Source organism: Gossypium hirsutum, chromosome D10 (assembly GCF_007990345.1).
Source record: "Gossypium hirsutum isolate 1008001.06 chromosome D10, Gossypium_hirsutum_v2.1, whole genome shotgun sequence".
NCBI lineage: Eukaryota > Viridiplantae > Streptophyta > Magnoliopsida > Malvales > Malvaceae > Gossypium > Gossypium hirsutum.
Genome location: NC_053446.1, coordinates 9539155 through 9551622, shown reverse-complemented (window position 1 = coordinate 9551622; position 12468 = coordinate 9539155). Strand labels below are relative to the sequence as shown.

The window sequence follows — 12468 nt, the reverse complement described above, 5'->3', positions numbered from 1 at the left end:
TTGTGAAGTATCAATAGAAGCCATTATGGCTTGCTCCACGAGTCAATCTTGACAATTGAGTAAATTTAGACGAAACCGAATGCAATAAGATTTGTTTGGGTGGCATTATTCTCTTCAACCTGTTTTGATGGAACGAGTTTGGTGCCATCAAGGTGACTTTGTATACCATAAAAGGTTTTGAAAGAATGAATAAAAAGGCTTCATTGATAAGTTACTCTATTACAAGTAAAAAACTGACGAGAAAAGTATTCAAAAAACAAAACCAAAAGATAAAATTTTTAAAATACAAATTAAATTCAAATTTTAAAAAGCTATAAAAACTAATTGTTGTTCAAAGCTCATATCACTAATAGCTGGCCTACCACTTTAAAAGCTCTTTATGTACGGGAACAAACAATGCATGCTCTCTACCATCTCCTCCTAACCTAGTTTGGTTTGGTTGAATAGAAGCGGTCCCAGACACGTGTTTCATGCCAAAAAGATGACATGACATTGTCTCTGCTCCATTCATGGTGAAATTGAGACCATACACGCAAAACACTCTGTAATGATGTACAAAATTTAGACGTCTTCAGCAGGAAATTAAAAGATCCGGCTAACCTAGCTTCAGTAATACTGTGCAAAATAAATGATAGTGTCGTGAATCTGCACTTTTTATTTATTAACCACAAACAGAACAAACTTGTTTTGATAACTATCATAATTCGAGTCCGCATTTCTCCAGAAATATGATAATGTATGTAGCCTTGTTTTGAACAGAAGAATTGATCAAAATGCTAAGCATGTTCCAGACCCTACAAGTCTATAACATTATATTACCTAATGACACAAGTTATGAACTCTCCTTGGGAGTTCTCTCAAGCCGACAAACATCACCTGAGGTTGTTCCCTTGAACCGACTTTATTATAAATATATGCATCCGAAAACTGCTTATGCACAAAACAAAGCTGATCTAGGTGTTTTACTAGAGTCTGTATAGATGACTATGCAGCACTCAAGCAATTCTCCCAAGTCCCATATTTTGAACTAAAGCTGCCTCCCCCACTCAGTTTTGCGTGATCAGAAATAACTGCTCGGGCACAAACATCCCAAGTCCTTGCTATCTCACCAAGTGACATAGGCTGCGAAAGGGTGCGCAGTGATATACTAAACCTAGACTTCGCTTTCACTGAAAGGTCTTCATTCTCCTTGCTGTGAAACAGAATATGAGATTAAAAAAATTATTTTCAAGCAGAAAAATCAAATCTAGACATTTAGACTCAAACCAACTTGATCTTAAGCTGCTTACAGAGTTTTCCTTCAGATACTGAAAATCCTTAAATATAGTTAATGATATTTACAATTAACAATAGTAATCCTTGCACCAGATTCATTCATCCTCAATCAAAATAACAGGCCAGCAATCTCACATTCAAACATAAGAAAGATTATCGCTTTGCACTTTTTACTTTTGGAAATTGTATTCAAATAAAATAAAGATGGGCAAACAGAGAAACAAACCATGATGCGTGATTATTTTAACAATAAGAAATCAAACAGTTTAAAGAAGAGAAAGATTGGAATTCAAATGCAAATGTTTCCTCACCTGACTTCAACTGGGAACTTGTCTAATAGGATTGGAGAGCAATTTGGATAATTTGTGGGGACTAGCAAATGCAAGGGCTGAATTGGTGACTGCATAGCAACACAGAAGAGATAATTCAAAGGAAATCATAATACTTCAGGTTAAGACATCAGGTTCTTTCCATGATCTGAAAGCTTACCATTTGTGCCGACATGTACTGTGATTTCAAGTTTGCACTGAGAGCCACAGCACTGAAAGAGCACTTGACAATGGTTCCTTCACCCCCTTCAGCAGTTGCAGCTGCTGCACCCGGATCAACATCTTCATCACTGATATCAACCACTGTATCTATAAGCCGTTGATTTATTTCCCTTATTTCTTCCAAAAGGGCATGATTTGCCTGCAATAGGTCCCATGTAATCTTTTATATCTGATCATATAAAGCAAACTGCAGCTATCTCAGACAATACCAAGTCATATATAAAATTTCTCGTCTGCACCAGATAGCTATGCAGAAGTTGGATTCTTAGAATCCAAAATGCCAGGGTTCTCATTGACACAAGGTGATTTAACATCAGAAAGAAGAATGGCAGTCAGAAAAATATACTGCCTACATTCCATGCATTGCTGACCAATATAACTGCAGAAACTAGGAGGATTTTGGCTAAAAACCTCAGGTTGAATTTCCATTCACTTCAGACATTATATAAAGCTTGAAGGTAAAGATGACCATGAAATTTAGTGGCTAAATTCCAAGGGTTAGACATGATTTGATAGAATCTATAACTAATATTTTCATTACAGGTTTACTTGACTGAATTCAGAAGCATCTTATCTATGCTTGATAATTTATGCTTACCAATATTATACACATTACAAGAAACAGGAGAAAAGAATACCTAAGATACCTAAGAACCATATGATTCAGAACAAGAATTACCAATGATGCATGTGTTGAAAAGGCCCACAAATTTTTCTTCACCAATATTTATGCTGCCATCTATTTTTACCTTAATCACAAGCTTAAATGTAACCAAGTAAAGACAATGATGACTCACGCCAAATATTTGAGTTCATACATACAAATTAATTTTGCTACAACATTTGTTAAAGCCTAACAGTGCATGACCTTTATCAAAAAGTTTAAAATTTAAAATTCTTTTATAAGGATATTTTGAACTATTATTTTGAATTCTTGTTAGCTGAGTATTGCTCTATAAATACTCTAATTTCAATCAATGAAAGTAGGTTTCTCTTTGCCTTATTCTCAGTTTCTTCAAAGCCTTGGTAATAATATGTACATTCTTTCCTTTTTATAGCTTCAATGAGCAATCTCCATAAACTTCAACCTTATTCAACTTGAACAAACTCATTCCTCTGGAATAGAATTAAAGCAAGATATGCAGCAGATTTACAAAGTTCTTTGACTTTAAGGTTATTTAAGTTACAGTTTCAAGATTTTTATAAATTTAATGTTTAATGGCTTCTAATGCGATAGGTACCAAAGTATTATGAAAGGAAAATATATACAACGTAAGAGGTTTAGGTGTTTAATAATGAAACGAAAATATACTTTAAAACATTCCAAAATGGAGTGATGAACATTCAAAATGGTGTTTAATTCAGATTAAATATTTGAAAACAAGCACCTAAAAACACAGCAGAATACTTTTGTGGAAACATGCACCACGAGCAACAAATAATACCTCAATTCTTGGCCTCTTGACACTAGATGTTGCAGTTGACTCCAACTCAGATGTCTCTGAACCAGTCAACTGTTTGAAACTATCATTCAAACTGCCTGCAGATGATACAACATTTAGGGGCATGGCACTAGTGTAGCGCCTAATTTTCTTTGTGCCACTCATTCCATCTTGACTGATGAAATTTTTTGCTTGCAGACGACACTTCGTCATGGCAACCAGATCCTCGCCAACTGCAGCCCTAGACCCATTACCTGGGGCTGAACCTGCTATCCTGTCAGTCATGCTGACAACTGAGCCAATGTCACTTACAGATGCACCCAATGCTGTAGGTGAGATGGATTTCACCTAAAATTCACAGTGCATAAAAAAATCAAATTAATCCAATATCCTATTAAAAGAAGAAAAGGACAAAGAACTTCTAAAGCCTTCTAGAAAAAATGGAAAAACAATAAACACAAAAGAAAGGGAAAGAAGTTTCAAGATTGAGCTTCACTAACTGCTTTTATTAAACGTTCAAGAGGTTGCTCTGTAACATTTAACTTGCTAGAAACAGCTGTCAGAGCATTAGCATGAGTTCCATCTGCACCACTGAACTCAGCAAGCAAAGGTGAGGCTGATATCCCTGGAGTGCCAATTGCAAGGGATTGGGAGCCTGTTTGAACACCAGTCCCTTGTTGATGTCCCAAATTAGCAACATTTGGGAGAGAAGTGCCTAGAACAGGTTTTTCAGATTCCCCGGGCATTGGTGATGGAGCCAAGGGAGTCGAAGGAGAAGGAACAACAAAAGGTGAGTTTGCAGATTGCAAGGGAGTGCCAGTTTTTGAGATAGATGGCAGGTTTTGCTGATCAACCTGTGGGGAAGAATGCTGAGGCATCCGAGGAGATGCAGCCTGAAGTAGCTGAGGTGAAGAAACAGGAAACTGAGCACCTGGTTTCAACTGTTGATGGGTATAAGATTGACGCTGGCCTGCTGAGAGATGTTGAAATACCCCTGGCTTAACACCCATCCCCTGCCTCATATCATCTACATCATTCATCTGATGCAGCTGGGACATCTGATGAGTGGACAGCTGTTGCTTTGCTTGCTGCTGTTGCTGCTGCTGCCGCTGTTGTTGCTGTTGCTGTTGTTGTTGTTGCAGTAGCTGCTGCTTCTGCTGTATACACTGGTGCTGCATTTGACGTTGTTGAAATTGTTGCTTGCACTTTTGTGACTGCAGCATTTGCTGTTCTTGCTGTTGTTTCATATGCTGATGCTGAAGCATGTTGGAATTTGACTGAAGAGGATTAATGTTTTGCGGCAGGACACTTAATCCACTTTGTGATGACAAACTGTTACTGTTAAAGTTTGTCTGCTGGGAGGTACTCACAGGATTCTGTTGCAAGGGTCCTAGAGCAACCTGCTGTACTGGGCCAAGGGCATTACCTTGTCCTGAATCCAAACTGGAGCCTGGCTGTAATGAATTTAACATGGTCTGCTGTGCTGTCGAAACCCCAGGCGACAAAGAATTGTGCTGCATGCTTGTCATGTTGTTAGGCTGCATTGTTGGCACAGAACCTTGTAAATTCATCGACTGCAACTGAGGGTTCATTTGATTATCATGAGACTGTGTCTGACTAATTTGCGATTGTTGTTGCTGCTGCATGGAATGCATATGAGGTGGAGGAAGCTGTCCTTGCTGCAGCACTGAGACAGGCTTCCTTGGCCTATTGGAATTTATAAAATTTATTATCTGCTTCTCATATGAACTCAACTTCTCCTTGAAAGGGGGTGTTATATTGGCTCTGGAAACTGTTAAGAAACCTATGATGCGCTCCAACATGGTCTTGAATATTTTCAACTTTTCAAGCTGCTCAGACTTTGGCTGTGCTGGATTAGAATCATGCTGGAAAATGGAACACAGAATTGTTTTTAAATGACCCAAACAAAATTACAAGGCACTATTTCACCATATTAAGCATAAGTGAGACCACTGGACACTGCCTAGAAGAGGGATTTAGGTAGAAACACAAAAGCAGGATGGGATAAAAAATTTTAAAGAAGAGCACTGAAGTCCTCTCTAAACTTTATCCGTAGATCCAGCATCTGAGTATGGTGCAAAAGGGTTCTACTACTCTTTGGATGCTAGGAATGAATATATCAGATTATGCAACAAATAAACCTACCTGCTGCAACTTGGTAGCAATTTTCTGGTACATCTCATTTAATTCAGGTAAGTATGCCTCCTTCAAGGTCAGGATCTGCAATGTAAAATCAGGCACAGACTGGTTAACTAACAATTAAACCACTCAATGCATCCATGTTTCATGGTTTATACGAAATGTAAAGGTTTTTCCCTTTCTCTGAATAGCTGGCACTGATTTTAGTAACGTAAGAAACAAAGGAGTCAATAAAGATAATTAATTTGAAGTCAAGCATGCAGGGTATCCTTGGCCTTATTTCTTGCTCAACAATTAAATAAATCTTCTGTCGAGCACTAAAAGATTTAAATCTTATTTTCATTCTTCTAAGACAAAGCCAAAAGATTCCAGTTCTTATTAACAGTAACAAAATAATAAAATGCCTTAATTTCTTTTACCAAATTTATTCTAAGTTGCTAATTCCTAGGTTTTATATTTCCTGTTAAGAGACACATCCTCACATACTCTAATATTCCCTTTTAGAACCACTTTCCTGAACCTAAAGCCAAGCTGTAAGTATGATATTATCTATAGCAAAATGAGTAAAGAAAGTTTTCACCTTCTGATGTACCTCTTTCTGCCAATCACCTCCATTAGCAAGCCCTGTTTGAGCTGTGGAATCTAAAGATGCTAAAAAAATGCATAAACCGTGCATACATAAGTAAAATGAAAATCTTTGGAAGATGAAAAAGAACATTGAAATAGATAACTTGTAGAGGAAAGGTATATTTGAAAAAAAAAAACCACCAAGTCCCATAGCAAATTAAGGTATACATGCATAGAAGGGAATGTTGCAACCAATAATCAAATTCCTATGCCATAAAATTCCATCAGACCCGCCATGGGGTACAATTGAAAGGCATTTGAAGAAACCATTAAATATTTTGGACATGAAAAATAAAAGAATTCCATTACCAGTTCCTGCAACTAACCATGGATATCCAAGCTTTTTCATTAAGAAGCATACTTCCTACAATCCAATTTCAATGCCCTTTTTCTTTTAGGATACTCTGAGATATCTGTCTACAGTACAAAAGCAGCCAATTTGTAATTCTGACTCCCTATTGTAACAAACATGACTCATAGTTCAAATATCATTCTTATTTTTCAAGGCTACTTTTAAACTTTCTCAAGCTAAAAACTAATATAACAAAGAAGAAGAGTTGGAATAGATGTACATTATTGATAAGCAATCATGTGAAAGAAGACCTAAAGCAAGTCAACCATTTCTTGCTATCAGCCTGTCATTAATTGAAAGATAAATATGCTAAAGCCAATAAGGGTGAGTCAAACTAAAGCATTAAAAAATTTATCGCCCAAATTAGACTCGAGGAGTACAAAGTTCACATAAAATTAATCAAATCTAAAGCACAAATCTCATGCCTGAACAAAAGCCACGAGGCTCGATCATAGCACCACTAAAACAATTTTGAGGCTCAAAATCCTTTTGGCCATTTACCACCTTGCTTTTCTGGTCATTCATTTTGCATCTTTCAAAAAAAACACTCTTACATTTGCAAGTACATTGACCGTCTAGTTTGATGCAAAAAACTCATTGAATAAAAGAGAACCAATTGTTTGTTGATAAAGCAAGGAGATTAAAATCCAGCAGTTGACTGTGGTTTGATGAAACCGTAGCAGAATAACTGCAACAAAGCATTAAGAGTAATATAATTGTGCAGTCACAGCCTTCAAAACCTTAGCGGTAGCATGGGTGACCACAATGCTTTTTGTATCATACAAAGGGTGAGTTTGGATGGGCGGTGCGTTTACCTGTGATTAGTGTAAAAACAGCGGCGGCGGTGAGATTAAATACTGTAGCGATACTGTAGTGTGAGACAAAAAGTAAGCTAAACGCATCGCACCGCACCGCACCCAATCGCCCATCCAAACCCACCCAAAGCCAGGCAATGCCAATGATCAGCTGATGGAGGCATGGTTGCCAGTAATTATGATAACATGTATTTTTGTTAGCCAAGGACTAATCATCTAAACAATATGTGTGATAGCATATCACAAGTTCAAAAGGGTTTTCTATTCATCTCCCAAAGTTGGAAAGGAAATTTCTTTCTGGGTAGAAATGCAATGCAAAACAATAGCATCCTCAAAGTAAAAATTGCACAGGTTAGTTAAATAACAAAGCAACCAAGCAAAGAACAAGAGTAGGTAATGGCATAGATTCAAAAACATACTTGATGATGTCTCCGTAACAGCTCTCTGTGATTGATACAACTGCTTTTGCTGCTCTGTCAAATTTTGTGATTGAAGCAAGGAACTTGATACTTGACCTGATGCTTGAAGCCTTTGCTGCATATTGTGTTGCTGTTGCAAACCCAACTGTTGCTGCAAAGTAGACTGTGTTTGCATCTGCGACATCAGTTGCTGTTGCTGCTGCTGTGGCTGCTGGGATGTTTGCACTTGAGTTGGTGGTAACAAATTAGGTGAACTCTGCTGCGTTTGTTGGAGTTGAACCTTAGGCTGGGGTAGCATGTGTAAAGATTGCTGATTAGCTTGCATGCTCGAGTTACCAGACTGGGCTCCAATCAAATGTGGCTGCTGCTGCTGCTGCTGCTGCAATCCTGAACTATTACTCTGAGGACCCAACTGTTGCTGATGGATATTTGACATATTGTTTTTTTGAGCCATTAACTGCTGCTGCTGCTGCTGCTGTTGCTGCAGATTTGGAAGATTATTGGCCTGGCCTAGCAACCTCTGCTGCTGCATGTCTGCAATGCTGTTTTGTTGTCCTATTAATTGATTCTGCTGTGAATTTGCAGCATTTGTCTGTTGTCCCATAATGTGTGGCTGCTGATGCTGTGGCTGTGGAGGCTGATGCTGATGCTGCTGCTGAGGCATCATTGACTGCTGTGTCATTGGTGTTTGTTGTTGATGAATACCACTACTAGCGGCCTGTTGTGCCTGTTGCTGCTGTCTAAACTGTTGATGCTGCTGAAGCATGGACTGACTTGACTGTTGTAAAGAAGATTGCTGATTGTGTTGAAGACCAGGAAGGGGAGTCGATTGCATGGAAGATTGCTGTATAACAGATGATGTTTGCATACCGGATTGCTGAGAAGATTGCAACTGAGTAGGTGGTAACAGGTTCTGCTGTTGCTGCATGTGAGACTGCATAAGTGACGGCTGAAGATTTCCCTGTTGCATCTTTTGTTTTATAAGTTGATTTTGTAACTGCTGATGGTATAACTGCTGCTGTTGTTGTTGCTGTTGCTGTTGTGGAAGCACCTGTTGCCTTGGCATTTGCCGCTGCTGATTAGCAAACATATTGGAAGACATCCCTTGCCCCAATGAGTTCTGTGAAATTCCAGACATGTTCTGTATGTTGGTATTCTGGCCAACAACATTAGGTACAGGATTCTGGGTTAGACCAGAGACGGCAGGCATTCCAGATTGTAAACCAGCAGAACTTTGAACTCCAGCAGATGCCATGTTATTCGGGACACTCTGGGGTAACAGTTGTGCTTGAGATTGATTACATTGTAATGAGATAGGAATTGATAGCCCTTGACTGTGAACTTGGTTCTGCATGCCCTGAGAACCTACCCAAGAAATTTATATTCAGAAAGAGAAGTTAGAGAAGAACCCACACGAACTAAATTGAGAAACATTTAGAACAAGATGAACAACAAAATACCTAAACATATAACTATTTCATTCAAAAAGAAACTAGAATCAAAACATGCAGGGCAATTGAATAATACAACAAGGAAGAAAAAGAACGATGAAAAACTTATTCCTAGCACATACAAAGGTGCATGCATCACTGAAAAAATACTGCTACCCTTCAATAGGGGACAACAATGATAAAATATAGGAAATTTTCATTCAAATAGCTTTTGACAGCAAATATGCTGATACTGTAAGTTAGACAGCTCTGCATGTAAAAGAACAGAAAAGATAACTACATGGAAAGTCTACAAGCATGAAAGCAAAATGCTGTTTTTTGCTATTACCTGGATCAGGCGGTTTGCTGTTATTCCCTGTGTTGGGTACAGTATTCTGAGACTTGTTCTCCATTGTAAGCATCTTCAAAGATATTCTCTTTAGGTAATCAGACTGAATGCAGACAACAACATTGAGGTTAATTTATTATTCAAAAACAAGGTAAGGTTTTCAAATATGTTATATTAGCCACACCTAATATTGAGTTTGCATTTAGCATCTTTTTTTTCCCCTCTCTTCTCTCTCTTCCTCGCTAGATTTCTATCTATATCTACTTCAAACATAGTTGACTAGGTAAGGAGTCGGAATGTGTACATGTCTATGCAAATTTATAGGACAAAAAAAGAAACAAAAAGATACACACGCAAAAAATATAGGCAAACAACAAGTCCAAGCATGTTAAAGAATGCTACTTTTTTTATGATTACCTGGCTGGTTGCTGCAGTAAAAATCTTTTCCTCAAACCTTACAGCTATTTTCCTGAGTTCATTTAAACCATCTTGACCAGAAAATGGAAGGTGCCTCTTCAATGTATCCATTCTAGGTACATAGGGCATTGCATAAGTTATGATCACACAAATATAATACATGAGAGAAACTTCAAATGCTACATAAATGAATGCTACGGACCAAGTTGTCAGGTTTGTAAAGCAACACAAAATCAAATGAAAAATAACCAGGATATAATATAAGAACCACAAAATTCTCCTTCCTAACTTTCTTAGGGCAGTCACATTTAAATATCATGAAGCCACAACATTGGATTTAACAAAGTTCACCCAAAATAAACTATGACTATCATGGCCTTCATATATCAGTTACATTCAGATAGACCACAACCATAATTGCCATTGTTCGGATAACAATGTAGAAAGGCAGCTCTGCTAGTGCCAATTACAGCAATAGTCATAATTCAGTCAGTAAGAACAAAAGTGAACCACCAATTCATACTCCGCTTGAATGAGATAACAGGTCCCAAGCTTAAAAGGAGCCAAAGATATAAAAGCAAATTGGATCCTTATTCAATCACATAAATTTGTTAAATGATGAATCTGATTATGCATAAAGTTGGACACAATAGCTCAGCCACATGCCCCCATCAGGTTCCAGATATGTGGTCCATATATTTTTTGTACCCAAACACATGTTAAGACTAAAATAGCAAGCTTTGGTTCTCAAGCCATGTATTTACAAAACAAAGAAAACACGTTGGAAGAGGAAATAAGGCATTATTAATGGGAATGTTTGGTTCATAACAATAATAACTAAGACTACAGACAACATGCCAAATACTCTCAGCAAGTTAAATATACTTCACCAAAAATAGTATCATAAAATTCACTTACATCTTATTGACGATTCTTTGTCGTGAATCTGGCTGCAACTGGGTTCTCCAATCGCCTGTGTCCATGGTGGGCTCTCCACTGGGAGGAGTAGACCTCCAGTTATTGGTATCCATCAAATTCTAACAACACCAAAATAGAACAGTCACAAAACTTCCGGATTAATTGTTTTGTCATAAATTATAGATCACGAAAAAGAAAAAGTAGTAAGTTTGGAAACAAATCACTCCTCAAGTATGCAAAAACATCTGACAAGGTTGTGTAGAATAAACACTTCCCGATTTACAGTTTCCATCTCTTGATAACAAACTCAGGGTAAAACAGATAGTTATAAAATCTCAATTTATATTTCCCCGTAGAGACCAAAAAGCATAAATTTAAACATAAGAGCAGAATTTGTATTTGGTAATGTTACAACATAATTTGGACATGATAAATCTTTTGCAGCATCACTTTTAGCTCTAACAAAATGACAGGACGCCTTACCAGACAATCACAGACACCCTACACTTGAACATAAATCTTTTACTGTTAAGGTTCCTCAGTTTTGTGTGTGTGTGTGTCTATGTCCAAGGTCATTGGTTGCAGAACGAAGACACTAACTCCCTAAAAAACTACTACTTCCACAACTAAATTAGCACATCACCGGCAAGCATATCTAATATTCAACTAATTGCTATTAAGTAAAGAATTAATAATTAGTTGGCTTCCGAGAATGCTACCGAGGCTCAGGGTTATGACAAAGTTCAGCAATCTTGAAGAAAACCAACTGACATCTTCCCAATGAAATCAACGCCCTTAATTAGAACTTTATCGTGTATTATGAAACGAAAAGAAGAAGAAAATTACAAAGATCAACAAAATTAATAGAAATGATAATTTGCTTTTGGGGTTGCTTTCATTTTCGGGAATCCAAATATTTTTCGATTTTTTTCACAGCAAACATTTTAAATAAATAAATAAATATATATACATGTATACATACAACGTTAATTGACTATTGAGATTAAAAACGCAAAAATTTCATTCAAACAACTCAAAAAAAAAACACGTTCAGCTAAGAATTAAGGCAACAGAATTATAAAACCTATAAAAATTGAATTTTTTACCTCAACGAAGAGCTCCCAATTGCAAAAGAGAGATCCGCCTCCAAAATTCCTCAAGGATTTTTCTCAAACACCAAATCCGCAGATTGAACTAAACACACGCATCCGGTTCTCTTTGATTATAGAGAAAGAAAATTTTGAACTTCTTGTTTTGTGCGTCTAAAAGATGATCAGAGGCTTCTTTTTTTTTAGAGAATCGGAATGATACAAAATCGTAACGCTTAAGAAAATAAGTATTTTTCAATGAAAAGAATGAGGAAAATCTTATGAGCGCTTATTTGTTTGGTTGAAAAGAAAGCAAAAGAAGACAAGATGGAAAAGAAAATGGAGACAATAAGAGAGGTCAGATATATAAACCGAAGTTTAGGTTGGGTTGAATTGGAAATTTCCTTTTAAATCATGCAAACTTATTGATCAAATTCTACAAATAGTCCTTTTATTATTTATTTTGTTCGAATTTAATCCTTTTGCTATTATTTGGTCAAAATTGATCGTGGAGTTTTTGAATTTGTTGATTTTAGTCTCTAAGTGAAAGAATATGTTGGTGAGGTGGTCGTTATTGTTTTAATAATTAGTATGGTTTTCATCACACTTTGCATTGGGTCGATTA

At 37.0% G+C, this 12468-nt stretch overlaps 1 protein-coding gene across 1 annotated transcript; it reads right to left on the bottom strand.

The window, feature by feature from the left end:
• Window positions 1-635: 635 nt before the first annotated feature.
• LOC107914147 (mediator of RNA polymerase II transcription subunit 15a) lies at window positions 636-12185 on the bottom strand. The gene is made up of 12 exons (XM_016842938.2): window positions 11862-12185; window positions 10756-10874; window positions 9838-9949; window positions 9421-9523; window positions 7642-9006; window positions 6009-6079; window positions 5435-5509; window positions 3769-5154; window positions 3272-3616; window positions 1765-1965; window positions 1587-1675; window positions 636-1192 (listed from the first exon to the last, which is right to left on the bottom strand). Exons 2-12 carry the CDS (start codon window positions 10866-10868, stop codon window positions 985-987), a joined length of 4068 nt encoding a protein of 1355 aa, XP_016698427.2. The 5' UTR covers window positions 10869-10874; window positions 11862-12185; the 3' UTR covers window positions 636-984.
• Between the last annotated feature and the right edge of the window lie 283 nt (window positions 12186-12468).

What these genes read in the sequence shown, in the direction of transcription:
- LOC107914147 (XM_016842938.2), bottom strand. Translation starts at nt 10,868, where the DNA reads ATGGATACCAATAACTGGAGGTCTACTCCTCCCAGTGGAGAGCCCACC. An exon ending in AGAAAGAGGTACATCAGAAG is followed by an intron (nt 5,510 to 6,008) that starts GTGAAAACTTTC and finishes TTTACATTGCAG; the next exon opens with ATCCTGACCTTGAAGGAGGC. An exon ending in TCAAGAGGCCAAGAATTGAG is followed by an intron (nt 1,966 to 3,271) that starts GTATTATTTGTT and finishes GACCTATTGCAG; the next exon opens with GCAAATCATGCCCTTTTGGA.